At 38.8% G+C, this 18,434-nt stretch overlaps 1 protein-coding gene across 1 annotated transcript in view; it reads left to right on the top strand.

The window, feature by feature from the left end:
* itgav (integrin, alpha V) overlaps positions 1 to 18,434 on the top strand; it is a 129,787-nt gene that overhangs the window by 55,452 nt on the left and 55,901 nt on the right. Inside the window, exons 8-13 of the mRNA XM_072579051.1 lie at positions 2,045 to 2,089; positions 5,233 to 5,276; positions 7,834 to 7,890; positions 7,991 to 8,043; positions 10,762 to 10,967; positions 17,917 to 18,108. Coding sequence (XP_072435152.1) covers positions 2,045 to 2,089; positions 5,233 to 5,276; positions 7,834 to 7,890; positions 7,991 to 8,043; positions 10,762 to 10,967; positions 17,917 to 18,108 — 597 coding nt within the window. The remainder of the gene's footprint in view (positions 1 to 2,044; positions 2,090 to 5,232; positions 5,277 to 7,833; positions 7,891 to 7,990; positions 8,044 to 10,761; positions 10,968 to 17,916; positions 18,109 to 18,434) is intronic.

Here is an 18,434-nt window from a genome sequence, read left to right as displayed (position 1 = left end):
AAGATCTTACAGCAGGTTGATTTGATGTTGGATTAGAATTGATAGCTGTTGGGAACATTTTTACCAAGACAGGAAAGGCCAGTATTGCATCCGCTGTAGGAATAGGATTGGAATCAGCAGAACATCAAAACAAACTTTTATGGCACCAAGTTATGAAAGAAAATCTTTTGAATTTCGAGAATACTTTTGAGGTTTAATTTTAATTGTGTCTCAGGAGAAGGTGAGAAAGCATGCTGGACCTTCCAGTGATCAAGCACCTGATTGGCTGCTAGATCGCTTCCTGCCAGAATTGTAGACCCAGAGGAAGTACTGCCAACCTGATGTGAGTAGCTATCCAATCTGATACTGGTAGCTCCAGATCTCCAAAGCGCAATGCTGTAGGGCCTGCTGGTGCCATGGCTTTGGCAAATAGGGTTAATGAGAATCCAAAGGGGTTCTCTAAATACATTTAAGGACAAAAGGGTAACTAGGGAGCAAACAGGCCCCCTCAGGCTGCCTTGCTGATCTTTATGTGTGGAGCCGCAGGAAAAGGGGGAGATACTAAATGAGTATTTTGCATCAGTGTTTACTGTGGAGAAGAACATGGAAGATATAATTTTGGGAAATAGATTGTGACATCTTGAAAAATGTGCATATTACAGAGGAGGAGGTGCTGCATAAATGTGGATATATCCCCAGGACCTGATCAGGTGCATCCTAGAACTCTGTGGGAAGCTAGGGAAATAATTGCTGGCCCATTGCTGAGATATTTTAACATCGGTCGTCACAGGTGAGGTGCTGGAAGACTGGAGGTTGGCTAACATGGTGCCAACTGTGTCATCTGGAGGCCGACTGAAGATGTTACCTAAATCATGAAGTATCTAAAAATGATCCTTCCAACATAGCGAGCAAACCAACATCCAGAATATTGTGTTTCTAAGCAAGACACATGTTTGTCCAAAATTCGATGATTAAGAGTTTTTAAATCATAATATCAGAAAAGGTGTGATATATAATAGTTTTTCATCTGTGATTTTATATGTTTGATCTTCGAAAACAACAGTTGTTGAATTTGTAATACGTCTGTAGCAAGTATCCCTTCGAGTTTAATTTAGACAAATGTGAGGTGATGCATTTTGGGAAAGCAAATCTTAGCCGGACTTGTACACTTAAGGGTAAAGACCTAGGGAGTGTTGCTGAACAAAGAGACCTTGGAGTGCAGGTTCATAACTCCTTGAAAGTGCAGGAGCAGATAGATAGGATAGTGAAGAAGGCGTTTGGTAAGCTTTCCTTTATTGGTCAGAGTATTGCATACAGGAGTTGGAAGGTCATGTTGCGGCTGTACAGGATTTTGGTTAGGCCACTTTTGGAATATTGCATGCAATTCTGGTCTCCTTCCTATTGGAAAAATGTTGTGAAACTTGAAGGATATATAAGGATGTTGCCAGGGTTGGAGGATTTGAGCTATAAGGAGAGATTGAATAGGCTGGGGCTGTTTTCCCTGGAGCATCGGAGGCTGAGGGCTGACCTTATAGAAGTTTACAAAATCATGAGGGGCATGGATAAGATAAATAGCCAAAGCCTTTTTCCTGGGGTTGGGGAGTCCAGAACTAGAGGGCATAGGATGAGAGGGGAGAGATATAAAAGAGATCAAAGAGGTAACTTTTTCACGCAGAGGGTGGTACGTGTATGGAATGAGATGCCAGAGGAAGTGGTAGAGGCTGGTTCAATTGCAACATTTAAGAGGCATCTGTATAGGTATATGAATAAGAAGGGTTTGGATGGATATCGGCCAGGTGCTGGCAGGTGGAACTAGATTAGGTTGGGATATCTGGTCGGCATGGACGGGTTGGACTGAAGAGTCTGTTTCCATGCTGTACTCTGAGTACTGTCATATATATAGCCAAGTTATCAAGAGGAGCCTGAAATGTTTCTGAGCACAATATTGATTGTACATACAATAGTTTCATCAAATGAGAAGTGTTTGATAAATTTGCAGTCTTTGATACACAATGTTCAGGCATCAACTTTGACCAATCTTCTAAACATTGCCATTTCCTTTTAGGCTATTCAGTTGCTGTTGGAAACTTTAGCAAAGATTCAGTAGAAGGTAAGTGATGATCCTGAATACTTAACAACAGTGAGAAGGTAATAACATCTTTGTTTTAATGGCTCACAACACCAGATGGTTGCCCTCACCCTAAAGTCAGGAAGTTGATGGAATTGATTCAATGGCAATGCATCGTCTATGACGCAGTAAGGGGAATGTAACTGACCCCTGTGTCCCCCAATCGGGAAGGAGAGAATCGTTGTAAGTTTGTTTTCTCCTGATTTCTGTCTCCACTCTCTTACAGAGATTAAAAGATGATTACAAAATTTTAGATCAAATCTCTGCCTGCCAGAGGAGAATGTAATGTATTGCAGTTCATATCTTAAGAAAATAAGAACCAGGAGCAGGTGTAGGTAATTTGGCCCTTTTGAGCCTACGTTGATATTTAATAAGCTGACGGCTGGTCTGATTCTGGCCCTAACTCCACGTTTTTGCCTGGCCACCATAATCCTTGACTCCCTTGCTGATTAAAAATCTACCTAATTCAGTCTTGAACATATGCAATGTCGCAGCCACCACTGCTGGCTAGGTTCAAAGAACTACGCAGACTCTCAAAACTCTTGAGAGAAGAAACTCCTCCTTGCATTCATCTTAAATAGCAAGCCTCTTACTTTTAAACTGTATTCCTTGATTACCCTGCAAGAAGAAACAGTATCTCAACATCTACCCTGTCAAGTGTTCCTCAGAATCTTTTATTTCAATAAAATAGAACATAGAACATAGAACATTACAGCACAGTACAGGCCCTTCGGCCCTCAATGTTGTGCCGACCTGTTATACCAATCTGAAGCCCATCTAACTTACACTATTCCATGTGCATCCATATGCCTGTCCAATGACGACTTAAATGTACTTAAAATTGACGAATCTACTACTGTTGCAGGCAAAGCATTCCATACCCTTACTACTCTCTGAATAAAGAAACTACCTCTGACATCTGTCCTATATCCATCACTCCTCAATATAAAGCTATACCCCTCATGCTCACCGTCCCTATACTTGGAAAAAGGCTGTCCCTGTCCACCCTATCTAACGCTCTGATTATCTTATATCTCTCTATTAAGTCACCTCTCAACCTTCTTCTCTCAAACGAAAACAGCCTCAAGTCCCTCAGCTTTTCCTCGTAAGACCTTCCCTCCATACCAGGCAACATCCTAGTGAATCTCCTCTGCACCCTTTCCAAAGCTTCCACATCTTTCTTATAATGCGGTGACCAGAACTGTACACAATACTTCAAGTGCGGCCGCACCAGAGTTTTGTACAGCTGCAGCATAACCTCATGGTTCCGGAACTCGATCCCTCTATTAATAAACGCGAAAACACTGTACGCCTTCTTAACAACCCTGTCAACCTGGGTGGCAACTTTCAAGGATTTGTACTCTTTCATTCCTCTGAACTTCAATAAGTATAGGCCTGACCTGCTCAACCTTCCTTTCATAAGAAAACCCCTTCATTGCAGGAATCAATAGTGTGAACCTTCCCTGAATTGCTTTGAATGCAGTTATATCCCTGAAGAAAAGAGAGCAAATCTGGAAACAATACTTACAGTTGTGGTCTTATTAAGGCCCTATAGAACCGTATTAGTACTTCTGCTTTTAAACATTATTCTGCTTGAAATGGAGGTCTGCATTTTGTTTGACTTCCTAATTACTTACTGTAACTGAAAGCTAGCTTCATCTATCAGAAACCCTGATTTCTCTACTGTGGTTTCTCTATTTAAGTAATATTTGGCTTTTCTGTTCTTCCTGATGAAAGTGGAGAAGTTCGCATTATACACCATCCATTGAATTTCTGCCTACTCATTTAATTTATCTAAATTCATTTGCAGTCTCACTTTGTTCACCACACAACTTTTCTTTCCTACCTATCTTTATCATGATTTAGGAACCATACACTCTGCCTTTTCTTGTCAGTCACTAACGTAGATTAGTAATTATTGAGGTCCAACACTGATCCCTGTAGCACTCAGTATTACAGATGCTTGTGGAAACCGAGTCCTTGAATATTTTGAAGCAGAGGTCAATAGGGCCACAGGATTCAAGAAAGCAGCTCATCATTAGCTTCTCAAAAGCAGCTAGGAATATGCAACAAATGCTGGCCCAGCCAACAGCACTCACACCCCATGAGTGAATTAAAACAAAGTTTCTTGATAAGCAAATGGGTGAAAGATAATAGGCAGTCGGCAAAAATGTGTTGGAATCAGATCAGTCGTTATTTTATAGAATGACAGAGTAGGCTTGAGGAATCAAATGGTCCAACACTGCTCCTAATTTGTATGCTTATATGCATGTTCACATGCATGAGTTTGTCAAATGGAAAATTCCTATTTATTCAGACGCTCTGCTTCCTGTTAACCAAACAGTGTTCTGTCCATTGTAACATGTTAGCCTGAGCACATGAGCTCTTATTATTTGGAGTAATTTTTTATGTGTCTACTTTTCACATAGCACCTTTTGATATGCCTCTTGAAAATCCAAATACAAAGATATTAGCCAAACACAGTTTTCCTTTCACAAGACTATGTTGAATGTATTTGGTTAGAATATGATTTTCTATATATCCAGTGATTATCTTCTCAATGATTGGAACATAGTCTGTATTATAGAGGTTAGGCACGCTGGCTCTTTTTTTCTCCCCCTGTTTCTGGCTCCTGATGTTCTTGAACAGATGTGTTCCATTTTTGGTTTTCTATCTGCTGGGACCTTTCCAGAATCCAGACAATTTTGGAAGATTTATAACCAACACATCCAGTTCAATATTGTTCAACACTTCTGTTATTTTCTTGTTTCCCATTATTAGCTCTCCATTCTCACTTTTGAACTGAGGTACTTTGTGCCACTGAAAATTAACATTCTTTTCCAAGTATGTCCATTTAAAATATTGAACAACGTGGACTTCCTTCTAGACTCAGTGACCTGTTAATGATATCAAGAAGTAAAATTGGCGGTGATGGGATTATACCTATAATAGATGTATTTGCAGATAGAAGCAGGAGATTAAATGAGAGATTGTGAGCTAAGTTTTTATACTGTCATTGTGTGGTGTAATATGTTAGTATGCAAACAATCTGTGCTGTGTATATCAATTGACTTTGATACAGAAATTTTGATTTTAATGTAGTAAAAAAATTCTTTTTCTTTTAGATTTTGTAACTGGCATCCCAAGAGGAGCAAAGTCCTTAGGCTATGTAAGAAGTGCTTATTTTATATATCAGTATTTCAGGAATGTTCTAAATAATTATGATTACTAGAAAATAACTGATTAGCTCAGTTGACAGGACAGCTAGTTTGCAATACAGAGCGAAGCCAACAACATGGGTTCAATTCCTGCACCAACTGTGGTTACCATGAGGAACTCTCCCTCCTAACCTCTCCCCTTTCTTCATAGAGTCATCCAGTTATACAGCACAGAAAGAGCCCCTTCAGTCCATGCTGACCAGATATCTTAAACTGATTTAATCCCATTTGGTAGATATGTCCCATATCCCTTCCTATTCATATACCCATCCAGATGCTTTTTAGTTGTTTTAAATATACCAGCCTCCACCAGTTCCTCTAGCAGCTCACTGCATACACGCACTACCATTTGCATGAAAAAAATCCTTCTCAGATCTCTTTTAAATCTTTCCCCTCTCACCTTAAACCTGTGCCCTCTAGTTTTTAACTCTCCTTCCTTGGGGAAAAGATCTCGGCTATTAACCCACCCATGTCCCTGATGATCTTACTTACCTCTCTAAGATCGCTCCTCAGCCTCCAATGTTCCAGGGAAAAAAAAACCCCAGCCTATTCAGCCACTCCCTATAGCACAAACCATCCAATCCCAATAACATCCTTAGAAATATTTTCTGAATCCTTTCAAGTTTAATGTCATCCTTCCTATAGCAGGGAGACCAGAATTGAATGCAATATTCTAAAAGTGCCTTCCCCCCTCCTATACCCAATGCACTGACCAATGAAGGTAAGCATACCAAACACCACCTTCACCACCCTGTCTATCTACAACTCCACTTTCAAAGAACTAAGAACCTGCATCCCCACAATTTCTACCACTCTGCTTTCATCAATCTTATTTGTCACTTCTTCAAAAAACTCAATCAAGTTAATGAGATGCAATTTCCCACTCACAAAGCCATTGTTCCCGCTCCCTAATCAATCCTCACCTTTCCAAATGCATGTAAATCCTGTACCTCGGAATCCCCTCCAGTGGCCTGCACACCACAGTTCACTGGCTTTTTAAAACATAAAATGTGGCACCACGTTAGCTAACCTCCAGTCTTCCGGCACCTCACCTGTAGCTATCCATGATACAAATAACTCAGCAAAGGGCCCAGCAATCACTTTGCTAGCTTACCACAATGCTCTCTGACTAGAGAGTTCCCTGCTACAATCAATCACTTGGAACCTGGCATACCCGTCATTTCATCAGTCTTGGTAACAGAAATCTGGTTGTCTGGTTATATTCCCCTAAGAGACCATCACTCCCAAAATTATTCAAAACAGCATAATTGTTTGAGATGGGAATAGCCAGAGGAGACTCCTTCATTACTTGCCCACTTCTCTTGCCTTTCCTCGTGGCAACCTTTCTACCTGACAGTATCTGCAGTTTTTCTACCTTCCTGAAGCCTCTATCCATCACACCCCCAGCTCCTGTAAATTCCTCATTGCCTCTAACTACCACTCCAACGATCCATGCAATACAATAGGATTCACAGCCAAACACACTTGCTGCAGACATAATCTCCAGACACATTGAAATTCTCCCTAATCTCCCACATCCAACAGGAAGAACACATCACTCTGCACCTTAAGCAATCTACAGACTGAGAATATATCCAAAAAACAATTGCTACAGACTTTCTCAAAAACTCAGTGTTAGCACAGTCAAGAACACTGCCCTAGGATAACTTAGTACCTATCTTTTATGTGAAAAATTCAATCTAGGGGAAGATCTCAGTAAAACGTAAAAAATAAACACTCACTCTACTAACTATTATTGATTCACAAAAACAACTATGTTAAGATATATAAATCTTAAAATTAAACACTTAACTGGTGAGGCTGTGAAATCACTGACCACTCCAAGCTGCTGTGTATAGTTTTGATAATGAGGTTTCCCCAGCTCAGTTGTAAAACTGCATAAAGAACATTGTTTTTTTTTGACAATCTCTAAAGAAGTTTATAATTTCACAGCCTTAGGGTTAAACCAGTCCATCAAAGCAATCTTACTGTCCCCTGGGACTATAGCGACTTTATCTTTTTATTACTAGCAAATTCACTTTTTATATGTCATAATATGGTGCTTTGAGAATGCATCTAAGAGCGTCACAATTAATACTATTTTGGCAAACAAAAGTGATTTTCTAAAAAATTGCAACAACTTTCAGATGTCAAACACAGTCAGTCAATGACAATTTGAGTGCTGATGAAGGAAGTAAGGTTGGTCGGGATACCTGAACCCTTTCATGTATTGGAGGATGATCTTTTATCATGAGTAGATAGGACATCGGTTAATTATCTTGCACAGGAAAACAACAGCACCTCTTGACAACATAGCACCCAATTTAGTGCTGCACTGAATTGCCAGATCACTCCAATCCTAGAATGTGAAATGAAGTCACAGCCTTGTGACTCAGGTGAGACAGTATGGATCATCTGTTTCAAAAGTTAATGACATAACAGGAATCATCCAGTTTTACTTGATGTTTTTTTGTGTTTTGATGTATTACATGTATTTATTATTGACAGGTTACTATTTTAAATGGAGCGAATATGGAATCCCTCCACAATTTTACTGGGGAACAGGTAAATGTTTCAGCAGTGTATTAAGAAATAATTTGTGTATTTTAACATATTTGATTACCAATAGAGAGAATGGATGACTGAGATTATGTTATTTTCACAGATGGCTGCCTACTTCGGCTATTCTGTTGCGGTTACTGATCTCAACAGTGATGGGTAAGGGGGTGAAGACTGGGAGCAAGCAAATTTGGGAAAACATATTGAAGAACTTTTCTGGCTGATTGTTTAAACATGTTTTCTTCCAGAGTCAGACTAACCGTTTGAGTGTGACTGTTAATTTGTTCATTTGAACTTGAAGGGCAAAATTAATTGATGAGTTGTGAATTATTATATGAGCTATTTTTAATTTTTCCTTTCTTTTTTCATTTTAAATGCTTATTGAAAATGCATTGAAATAATGAGTTCTAAATAGAATATCAATAGAAAGTAAATAGTGAGATGGATGTAAAGAGTCTACAAAAGTATATAGTTTAGATGAATGGGTAAAAGTATGGCAGACAAAGTATGATATGGGAAAATGTGAAGTTGTCCACTTTGACAGGCCGAATAGGAAAGCTGTATTAATTTGGTGGAGAAGAATCTCAAAAACTCTGGTACAGAGGAATTGAGGGGCCTTGCACTTGAATCTCAAAAGATTAATTGGGAGGTACGGTAAATTATTAGAAAGGCAAATGGAATGTAGTAATTTATTGTCGGAACATTTTACTATAATTGTAAATGATGTTGCCGAGAGATTATCTGGAGTATGGTTAACAATTGTGTTTTCCTTATTTGAGAAAGGATACAATAGCATCAGAAGCAGTTCAGAGGAACTTCACTTGACTGATTCCTGGATGAAGGGTTTAATTTGGGAGAAAAGATTGGACAGGTTGGGCCTGTATCTCTGGAAATTTATAAGAATGAGAGGTGCTTTTATTGAGACATATATCCTTCTGTGGGGAATTGATAGTGTGGGTGCTGAAAGGATGTTTCCCTGTGTCGGAGTGGATAGAACAAAAGGGCACACTTTAAAAAATAAGGGCTCAATTAGGATGAAGATGAGGATTTTTTTTTCTCTACAAGGACTGACTGTGGAATACTCTTCCCTGAGAGCTGTGAAGGCAGCGTCAATGAATAGTTTTAAGGATGAGTTTGATTCTTCAATGATATCAAGTCAAAAGGTCATAGAAGGCAGAGACAAGAAAATTGAACTTGAGGCCACAGTCTGATCAACCATTATCTTATCAGATGGCAGAGGAGGACCAAGAGTTGGCTGGCCAACTCCTGCTCTGATTTATGCTAACAAATTTTATTCAAAAAACAAAGAACTATGGATGCTGGAAATCTGAAATGAAAATAGAGATAGCTGGAGAAACTCGCAGATCTGGCAGCATCTGTGGAGAGAAAACTGTTTCTATCCCAGTGACAGTTCTTCTGAGGAGCAGATAGTTTCTTTAGCTATTTGTTTGCGTTTCAACCAGTATTCAAAAACTGAATTTAAATTGGTCAAATTTAATTCAAGATTAGGATTAGCAGCTGAATTTGAGGGTCAAGAACCACACTAAGACATGAACTGTTAAAACTAGCTGGTATTGTGGGATTGTTTGACATCAGTTTAAAAAAAAGTCCTTGATTCTGTGATTTGCTGATGGGAGATGTGACAATCCACATCCTTCTAGGCTGTGGGGAGTAACAATTACTATCAGATTCTATGGTTGATAGTATAATCAGCAAATTAGTAAAATATCATTACAGCAAATTAGAATAGGAAGACTTGCTGAATTGGTAAATAACAAATATAAGGAGATATAATCAGTGCTGTCTTGAATCAAAGGGCATCTCAAAGGATCTTTTACAATTAATTTTAACTGCTGCTTATAGTAAAGAGGCAGTGCCTTCAGAAGAGGAGAGAAGTTCATTTTAAAAGATTAACACCTTCACATCTGAAAAAATATGAACTTCAGTAGCAATGATAATCTCTTAACAGGAAATTTCAAAAACATCTCCATATAGCAAATTTGAAGTTTACTATGTTTGTTCAGTTTGACTGCTAATTTTAATGTAGGTATCAGTTGGAAGATTTTTAACAGGACAAACATTTCAATTGAACTTCGCTTCAGTCATGGCAGAAGCCTCTGTTTATCTGATGTATGAATGAGAAATATCAGTTGGAATTCCTGAACCTGACCAGTGTGCTTGTTGAAGACTATATATGTACTGACATTCAGTAATAGGAACCAGCACTAATTTAGTATCCTCTGATACCAAATAGCTTCATTTTCATAAGAACAGAAGGATCATTGCTCGGACTCTTACAGTCATCATGAGGATAATTAAGAATATCTAGTGGTTATATTCCACAAAATAAAATCTGTGAATTCTTTGCAGTTCATTGATTAGCTCAGTGCTGTTACTAAATTACTTTTGGTTGACATAGTTCAAGTGATGGAGACCACATGCTACCATGATGACACGGTGGCTCAGTGGTTAGCACTGCTGCCTCACAGCACCAGGGACCTAGGTTTGATTCCCACCTCGAGTGACTGTGTGAAATTTGTGCATTCTCCCCGTGTCTGTGTGGGTTTCCACCGAGTGCTCCAGTTTCCTCCCACAATCCAAAAATGTGCTGGTCAGGTAAATTGCCAATGCCAAATTGCCCATAGTGTTAGGTGCATTAGACAAGGGAATGGATCTGGGTGGGTTGCTCTTCGGAGGGTCTGTGTGGACTTGTTGGGCTGAAGCGCCTGTTTTCATACTGTAGGGAATCTAATCTAATGACAAAATTGTTCTTGTTTATAAGCATATTGGATATAATTGTTTGTTTGGAGCTACATTTGTAAATCTTTAAGCAACCAATTCTGCTACACCTTATAATGCTGATGATCTGTCTTTTAGACTTGATGACCTTTTGATTGGAGCACCTCTTTTTATGGTTCGTGGTTCTGATGGGAAGTATAGAGAAGTGGGCCAGGTGTATGTTTATCTACAAAAGTCACCACTTAGCTTTACAGATGCCCTGAAGCTGACTGGCACAGAGACGTATGCCAGGTTTGGGTCTTCAATTGCACCTCTCGGAGATGTTGATCAAGATGGCTACAATGGTGTGTCACTTTTATTTATTTGCTGTTTAATTACATTGCTTAGTGGCAAAATAGTGTGAATAGACCTTAACTGATTTACATACAGCTTTTCAGATGTATATGCTAATGAGAGTGTCACGTATTACATAATCCTCTTGGAGTAAGTGATATTCAAAAAAAGAATGGATTTATCAGATCTTTCCTCCTTTGTTTTGGGAAACCAGGCTTTTTATTCTATTGGCCTGACTTGGTGGTATGTTTGCACTTGACCTGGTGGTTGAAAAATCCAAGGAGCAGGTTATGAACCATTTGTAAAAGGTGAAGTCACCATACCAGACTGTAGGGCTACTGTCTCATTACAGAGAGTTGACTGGTTTAACCTAAGGGTCACCACACATCAGGCAAAGGGAGAAGTTGAAAAGGAGAGTCCTTTATGGTCACCTTAGCCAACATGGAAATTGAACCCAAGCTGCTTGCATCACTCTGCATTGCAAAGCAGCCTTCCAATCAGCTGAGCTAACCATCCCATTAAAACCTAGATATACACAAAGATTTTGCTGCCCAGGTTGTCCTTGGTTCATTGCAGGCTGATACTGCTCACATGTGGTGGCTCCTTTTAAAAAGGTGTGAAAGAAATATTCATTGGCCAAATATTAATCAAGAGGAGGGATGTTCCATATTTTACTTTGCTTTCAGGAACAAGAACACACAATGTTATTGAAAGTCCTTGTACAATAAGTACAAACATAATTCCTGGCCATCGATTATGATTCCAACTGATGGTAATACTGGACAAGTCAGGTCAGGGTGAATCTTGGTTTAAATAGAGCATCAGTTTCATTTTTGCAGTTGATTAGCATGGTAGTTCATGATAGAATGTTTACTCACAACGCTGCCAATGTTCTTTCAAAAAAACAGCACAGGTTTATTATACAAAAGAAGAAAAAACAAACTTTAAACATTTATAAGTTTATGAATATTTTAACATAAACAGCAAAGCAATGTATAAACCATTTCCCAGCAATATCTCTTCCAGATACTCAAATTCAGTAAAATGTCATTTCTAATGTAACGCTTTTTCGGTAACTCTTCAATTCTGAAGAAGTCATACAAGCCTCAAGATGCTAACTCTATTTCTCTCCATAGATGCTGCCAGACCTACTGAGTTTCTCCAGGACTTTGTGTTTGTAATATATTAATTTTTCACTGAATGACCCTACCCTGTCTTGATGCCCTAAAGACTTATTTTCAGTTCTGACTGCAAAGAGACCTCTTGATAGTCTATCTTATTTTTAATTCTGACAGTTTGAAAATTTCTACACAAACATTCACAAAGTGAAGACTTCACATATTAATCAGCCCAGGCTGATATGAAACTGTTCTTCTGAACTGAATTCAAACTGTTAGTGGCAACCAGTCTGTTTTATTTGTATGTCAAAGAAGTTTGACTTTGTAAGCATTTCATCAATTAGTTCCACAGGATTGCTGCTAGGTACAACGTACATCACGTACCTTTTTAGATATTATGTCTTCAATTCACGATTCCATATTACTTCCTGACATTTTTTTAAAAATTACCTTTATAGCACTGAGACCACACATTTAATTTAAAATCCAAATTCCACATGATGACAATATACGCTTCTATCACAGCAATTCTGGTCTCCCTGCAAAGGATGTTGTGAAACTTGAAAGAGTTCAGAAAAGACTTAGAAGAATGTTGCTAGGGTTGGAGGGTTTGAGCTATAGCTGAATAGACTGGGGCTATTTTCTCTGCAGCATCGGAGCTGAGAGGTCACCTTACTGAGTTTTATAAAATCATGAGAGGCATGGATAGGGTAAATAGACAAGGTCTTTTTCCCAAGGTGGTGGAGTCTAAAACTAAGGGGCATAGGTTTAAGGCGCGAGGGGAAAGATTTAAAAGGGACCTAAGGAGCAACTTGTACATGCAAAGGATGGCATGTGTATGGAGTGAGCTGCCAGCAGAAGTCGTGGAGGTTGGTACAATTACAATATTTAAGAGGTAAATGGATGGGTACATGAATAGGAAGGGTTTAGAGGGATATGGCAAATGGGACTAGATTAGTTTAGAATATGTGGTTGGCATGGCTGAGTTGGACTGAAGGGTCTGTTTCCATGCTGTACATCTCTATGACTCTGTAGCTGTCAGTTTTTTTAAAAAAACTTTGCTTAACTGAATTAGGAACAAATATGAGGTAGCACTTTTTGACTTTTGGTTTATTATTATTTTTTCATTAAGTGTAGTGTGATTATCCTTTAGTCTTGTATTTAATTTTTTACACCTTCAATGCCCTCATCTATCGAAAATATATCAGCCTTAGTTTTGAAAGCACCATTTCTTTTTGTGTTGATGGGATGTGGGCATCTCTGGCAAATCTAGTATTGGTTGCTCGTTCCCAATTTTGCCCCTGAATTGAGGGGCGTACTGGTCCATTTCAGAGACTAGTTAAGAGTCAACACATTGCTGTGGATCAGGGTTCACACAGGCGAGACCAGGTAAGGATGGCAGATTTCCTTCCCTAAAGAATATGAGTGTACAAACTGAGTTTTTGCAACAATCCACAGTGGTTATGTGGTCACCATTAGACGAGCTTTTATTTCTGTATTTATTAGTCATATTCAAATTTCACAATCAGCTGTGGTGAAAATCAAACATGTGTCCCCAGGGTATAAGCCTGGGTCTTTGAATTACTCATCCAGTGACAATACCACCCTGCTACCACGTCCAAGCAAATTTACTTTGATACGTCCACAAATTGTTTGGGGAGAGACTACAGATTTTTATAATCTTTCGGCGTGTAAGGGTATTTTCTCCTTTCTTCCTAAATGGTATGGTTCTGGTTTTAAAGACTCCATTCTCTTGTTCTCAGATTCCCTCATCCAGAGGTAGCAATTATCCATTTCTATCCTGCCGAATCCCTGAAACATTTTAAACACCTTGATCTGATCAATACTCAATCTTCTATACGCAAGTCAATGAGATCTGACCTCATTTATCAAAGAAGACAAAGGTTTATAACATTTTAAACCAGGCCTTTTGGATATGTTAAAGATAGCCTTGGAACACAAATCATATCCTGAGACTAAGTAGTACCCATGTTTCAATAGGGCAGTAGTCTCGCTACTTTTCCCTAAAATCTAACCAGCAAACATTTTGCATAACAAGGATTAGCCTGCGCGCTAGAGGGAAAATGTTCAACTGGCTCCTGTTTAAGTTGCTTTTGGGTCTCCTGCTAAATCAATCATCTCACAAAGCAGCACTATGTCATCAAGTTACTGAAGCTTTGTTTGAAGGGGGCAAAAGGCTATATTAGTTTTGTATTGGAAAACAACTATCAGCAGAAGAGGGCCTAGTACATTTCCTGAGTAGTTCAGTTCCTATGAGAACATGGCCACATCTATGGAACACCTGCCCATTTGGGCTTTTTTGGTAAATGTCATGGTGTTGCTGAACAGGAAGAGGTTTCATATAATTACAATAGTTTTATTTGGCCATCAGTCTGTGTCATGGATATGTTTGACAAGGACCAAGGCAGTACTCATGAAGAATTTATTCCCTGTAAGAAATAATAAGTGCTTTTTTTGGATGATTTTGATTTTGGGGAGACAAGATTTGAATTGATATAAAATGAACAATACAAGATATAAAACGGTTTCAGCACAGAAATCCACCATCCGGCTTGTTGTGTCAATGCCAGCTCTCTGCAAGAAAGCCAGATGCTTCTATAACAAAAAATACAATTGGCATGCTGAAGATTCTGATTTCTGTTGTTTCCCATGGTGCTCCTCAAAGAAATTCTAAATTCTACATGGTTTGCCATGTACTGCAAAGTTCTACTGTTCAAAGAAAAACAAACACAGGCGACTGACTGTGTGGAGTTTGCACATTCTCCCCGTGTGTGCGTGGGTTTCCTCCGGGTGCTCCGGTTTCCTCCCACAGTCCAAAAATGTGCAGTTAGGTGAATTGGCCATGCTAAATTGCCCGTAGTGTTAGGTGCAGGGTATATGTAGGGGAATGGGTGTGGGTGGGTGCGCTTCGGCGGGTCGGTGTGGACTTGTTGGGCCGAAGGGCCTGTTTCCACGCTGTAAGTAATCTAATCTAATCTAAGACACTGAGCCAATAGTGATAAAGAGCCCTAAGTTAGAGTCACTAGTTTTGTAAAGTAGGTAAATATGGAATCAACTAATGAGCCAACATGAATTAAAACTTAAAGCAAAGACATTGTGAATTATGAATTATCTATGTTCTGATGTGCCAAACTTGGAATTATCTGCTCCTTCCCTTTGTCAACAAACATGTACCTATCTTCATCTTGTGATTCTAAAATGTTCCCCATTGCAGGTATACTACCTATGGAAAATTAAAATACAAACTCAGTTTCTTCTTTTTTAACATGAGCTTCCTTTTGAGTATTTTGCAGATTTTTATCTTGCAACCATTACTAATGAGATGGAGTTAATGATTTTGGCTGCAGTAGAAATCAACGTATTTCAGTGAAACTTGGGACATCGATAGGGTATAACCCATGAAAGAGCTGATTTAGTTTTTGTTGAAAATGCAGATCTGCATCCTGGATTTGTTTAAAGGTTTTGTCATCTTTGGGAGACAGGGGAAATTGACTTTTTAAGAAAAATATTGCGGGTTGTCTCTCCTGCTTGAATTTTCAGAGCAGTTTGTTGGACGTGTATTGTCTGAAGCCTCTTCACTAATATAGAAACTCTTAATTTTTCAGCTTTGTGGTTGCATGGCATCAACCAGGCAGGGGAAAACCTTTAAAGAAGAGCTATGTAATTGTAATAACATTGAGTTAACACAGTGTGGTGAAGGCATGCATTCTGTTCAGTGGCTTCTTGTTTCGATGTGCCATTTGCACTTACTCCCCTCTACTTCCTCTCCTGTTTGTTTTCTTTCTTTCATTCCTCCTCCTCCTCCTCTGTAATTCCCATTTTCCCCTTTCTATTTCCACTCTCTGCTTTGGAGTGTTCTGACATTTGGAACAGTTTTCTTTGTAGAATTGCACAGCACGTAAAGAGCCAAAAGCAAAGATTGCTGGGAAGGCTCAGCAGGTCTGGCAGCATCTGTAGAGAGAAATCAGTGTTAACATTTCGGGTCCAGTGACTCTTCCTCAGAACCTTTCTTTCTCTCCACAGATGCTGCCAGACCAGCTGAGCTTTCCCAACAATTTTCCAAAATATCTGCAACAAACTAACCACTAAACAAATTTGACCGTCTGAAGATGACTAACACAGTTAATATCTCTTCAACATCATCAAAGACTGTTTCCAGTCTGCAGCTATTTTTGGTTATGTATTGTATTATGAATATAATTAAAATTGACATCAACATCCCTGGATCAAGAAGGGAAGAAAAGCATTGTCAATCTTTCTTTTATTCAGAGCATGCCTGAGGACAGATTAGGAATGAATGTGATGTCCCATTAGGTTGAATTAAATAGCCATTTGAGAATGACAAGTGGGTCTTGATAATATACATTGATAAACAACATTTTCAGGAGACCCATAGGTGGGCCCGAAGAAAAACCCTACAGGATTATTACTTTTTTGTTTCATCCTTCTGGTTCAGAATGATGGAATTAATACGTACTCTCATTGGGTGCTTAATAATAAAGAACTGCTGTTGCTTTGAGGTTACTCTTCAACAGTCAAATGTTTTAACATCTTGCTTTTATTTCTGTTTGGAGATTCTGTTGCAATGATGGGAGCAATATGCAGCACGGCTGAATAGATTACTGCCCAGGGCAGACCATCTGGAGTAATGCTAATGTTTCTACATGTCAGTCACCTTTTTGATGCCTTGACTGGCTTAGTTTGGTTCCATTCCAATAAAAGTAGAAATACTTGAACTGATTAGCATCTTGAAGTTTCCCACAACAGATGTTGCTTATGTCATTTTTGCCAGTTTATGTGGGTGTTCTTTTATAAAATTTAGTTTTACTTTGCATGTCAGTTTTTTTTTCAGTCATCTAGTGGTTAGACCATATTTTACAAATTAATTCAAACTCAAGTTGCTTGTTTATTTCATGGCTTAGTCATTTTTCAAAAATAAATTTGCACTTTTGATTTTTCCCCTCTGGAAAGCAATAATTAATGCAGGGACCAACATGCTTTAGTGCTCTCATCCCTTCATTGGACAGTTGGTCAGCGTGAGCTGAGAGTGCTTAGTACCAGATGAATATTTGAAAGTGGGCACTTTCACAGACTAGATCTATCTAACTGATGGTCATGTGCAAATACTTTTCTTTGTCTTAAGGTAGATGTCAAGATTTGGAATTCCAGCTGTAGTCTATTCACTTTGTCTACAGCCTGCAAATCTGGCAACTGTTGTTCTGTCTGAGAATCAGTCTATTATCTTCCGTCTTAATATTGCGAGTGATCATATTAGTGATTTCTTTTCTTTGTCAAGTCAAAATATCAAAGTAGTCACAAAATGACTATAAGTGCATTAAGCAGAAATAAACCATCAATGAGATTTTTCTTCATCTCCATAAACTGAAACTTTTTAAAGTAAATTGTATGATTTATGTCTCTATATATACAGAGGGAACCTTGATTATCCGAACGAGATGGCCAGGCACTATTTCGTTTGAATAATTGATTGTTCGGTTATTTGATTTCCTCTGAGGCTTGGAGTGTTCTGTGAAGTGTGTTCCCTGTTCAGGAGACTAGACAAAAGTACACTGCGCGCGAGACCCCTCCCCACCCCCCCCCCCCCCCCCCCCCCACCCCCCACCCCAATCCCATCCGCTCCCACCCCAGCCACCTCCAACCACATCTGATCTTTCACGTAATGCTTCTTTCGGGACTTTGAAATCCCCTTCAGATAATCTGATATTTGGATAATTGATATTCGAACAATCGAGGTTCCTCTGTAATGAGACAAACTCATAATTGTGGGCCAAAAATGAACTGATCTTTGTTTAATTTACAGATGTTGCGATAGGAGTGCCTTATGCAGGGGAAAATCATAGAGGTCTGGTTTATATTTATAATGGGAAATCTTCTGGTCTAAACCCTCATTCTTCGCAGACTTTGGAAGGGCAGTGGGCTTCAGATAACATGCCTGCAAGCTTTGGTTATACCATGCAAGGAGCTTTTGATATTGACACAAATGGATATTCAGGTATGTTTGACAATCTAAAGTTATCCTAAATTAGTAAATGTTCAAACAGATTTTAATTTTCATGTTGATTTATCTGGTAAGTGCATGCTTCAGTGTTATTGTACAAAGTCTTTTGATTCTTTTAAAACTATTATCATTGCCTCATTGAGCCTTATTTATCTGAAGTACACCAAAAGTACGCAGGGGTCTAATGGGATTAAAAAAAAATCTTGGGATTACAGTAATGCAGAATGCATCAGATATTTTACAGGTGCTACTTCATATTGAACAGGTTTTACAAAAAAAGCTATCATTCTGTTTAACAGTCAGCTGGCTATCCCGGAGTA

Source organism: Chiloscyllium punctatum, chromosome 10 (assembly GCF_047496795.1).
Source record: "Chiloscyllium punctatum isolate Juve2018m chromosome 10, sChiPun1.3, whole genome shotgun sequence".
NCBI lineage: Eukaryota > Metazoa > Chordata > Chondrichthyes > Orectolobiformes > Hemiscylliidae > Chiloscyllium > Chiloscyllium punctatum.
The sequence above is the reverse complement of the archived record's forward strand: the minus strand, read 5'-3'. Positions and strand labels throughout refer to the sequence as shown.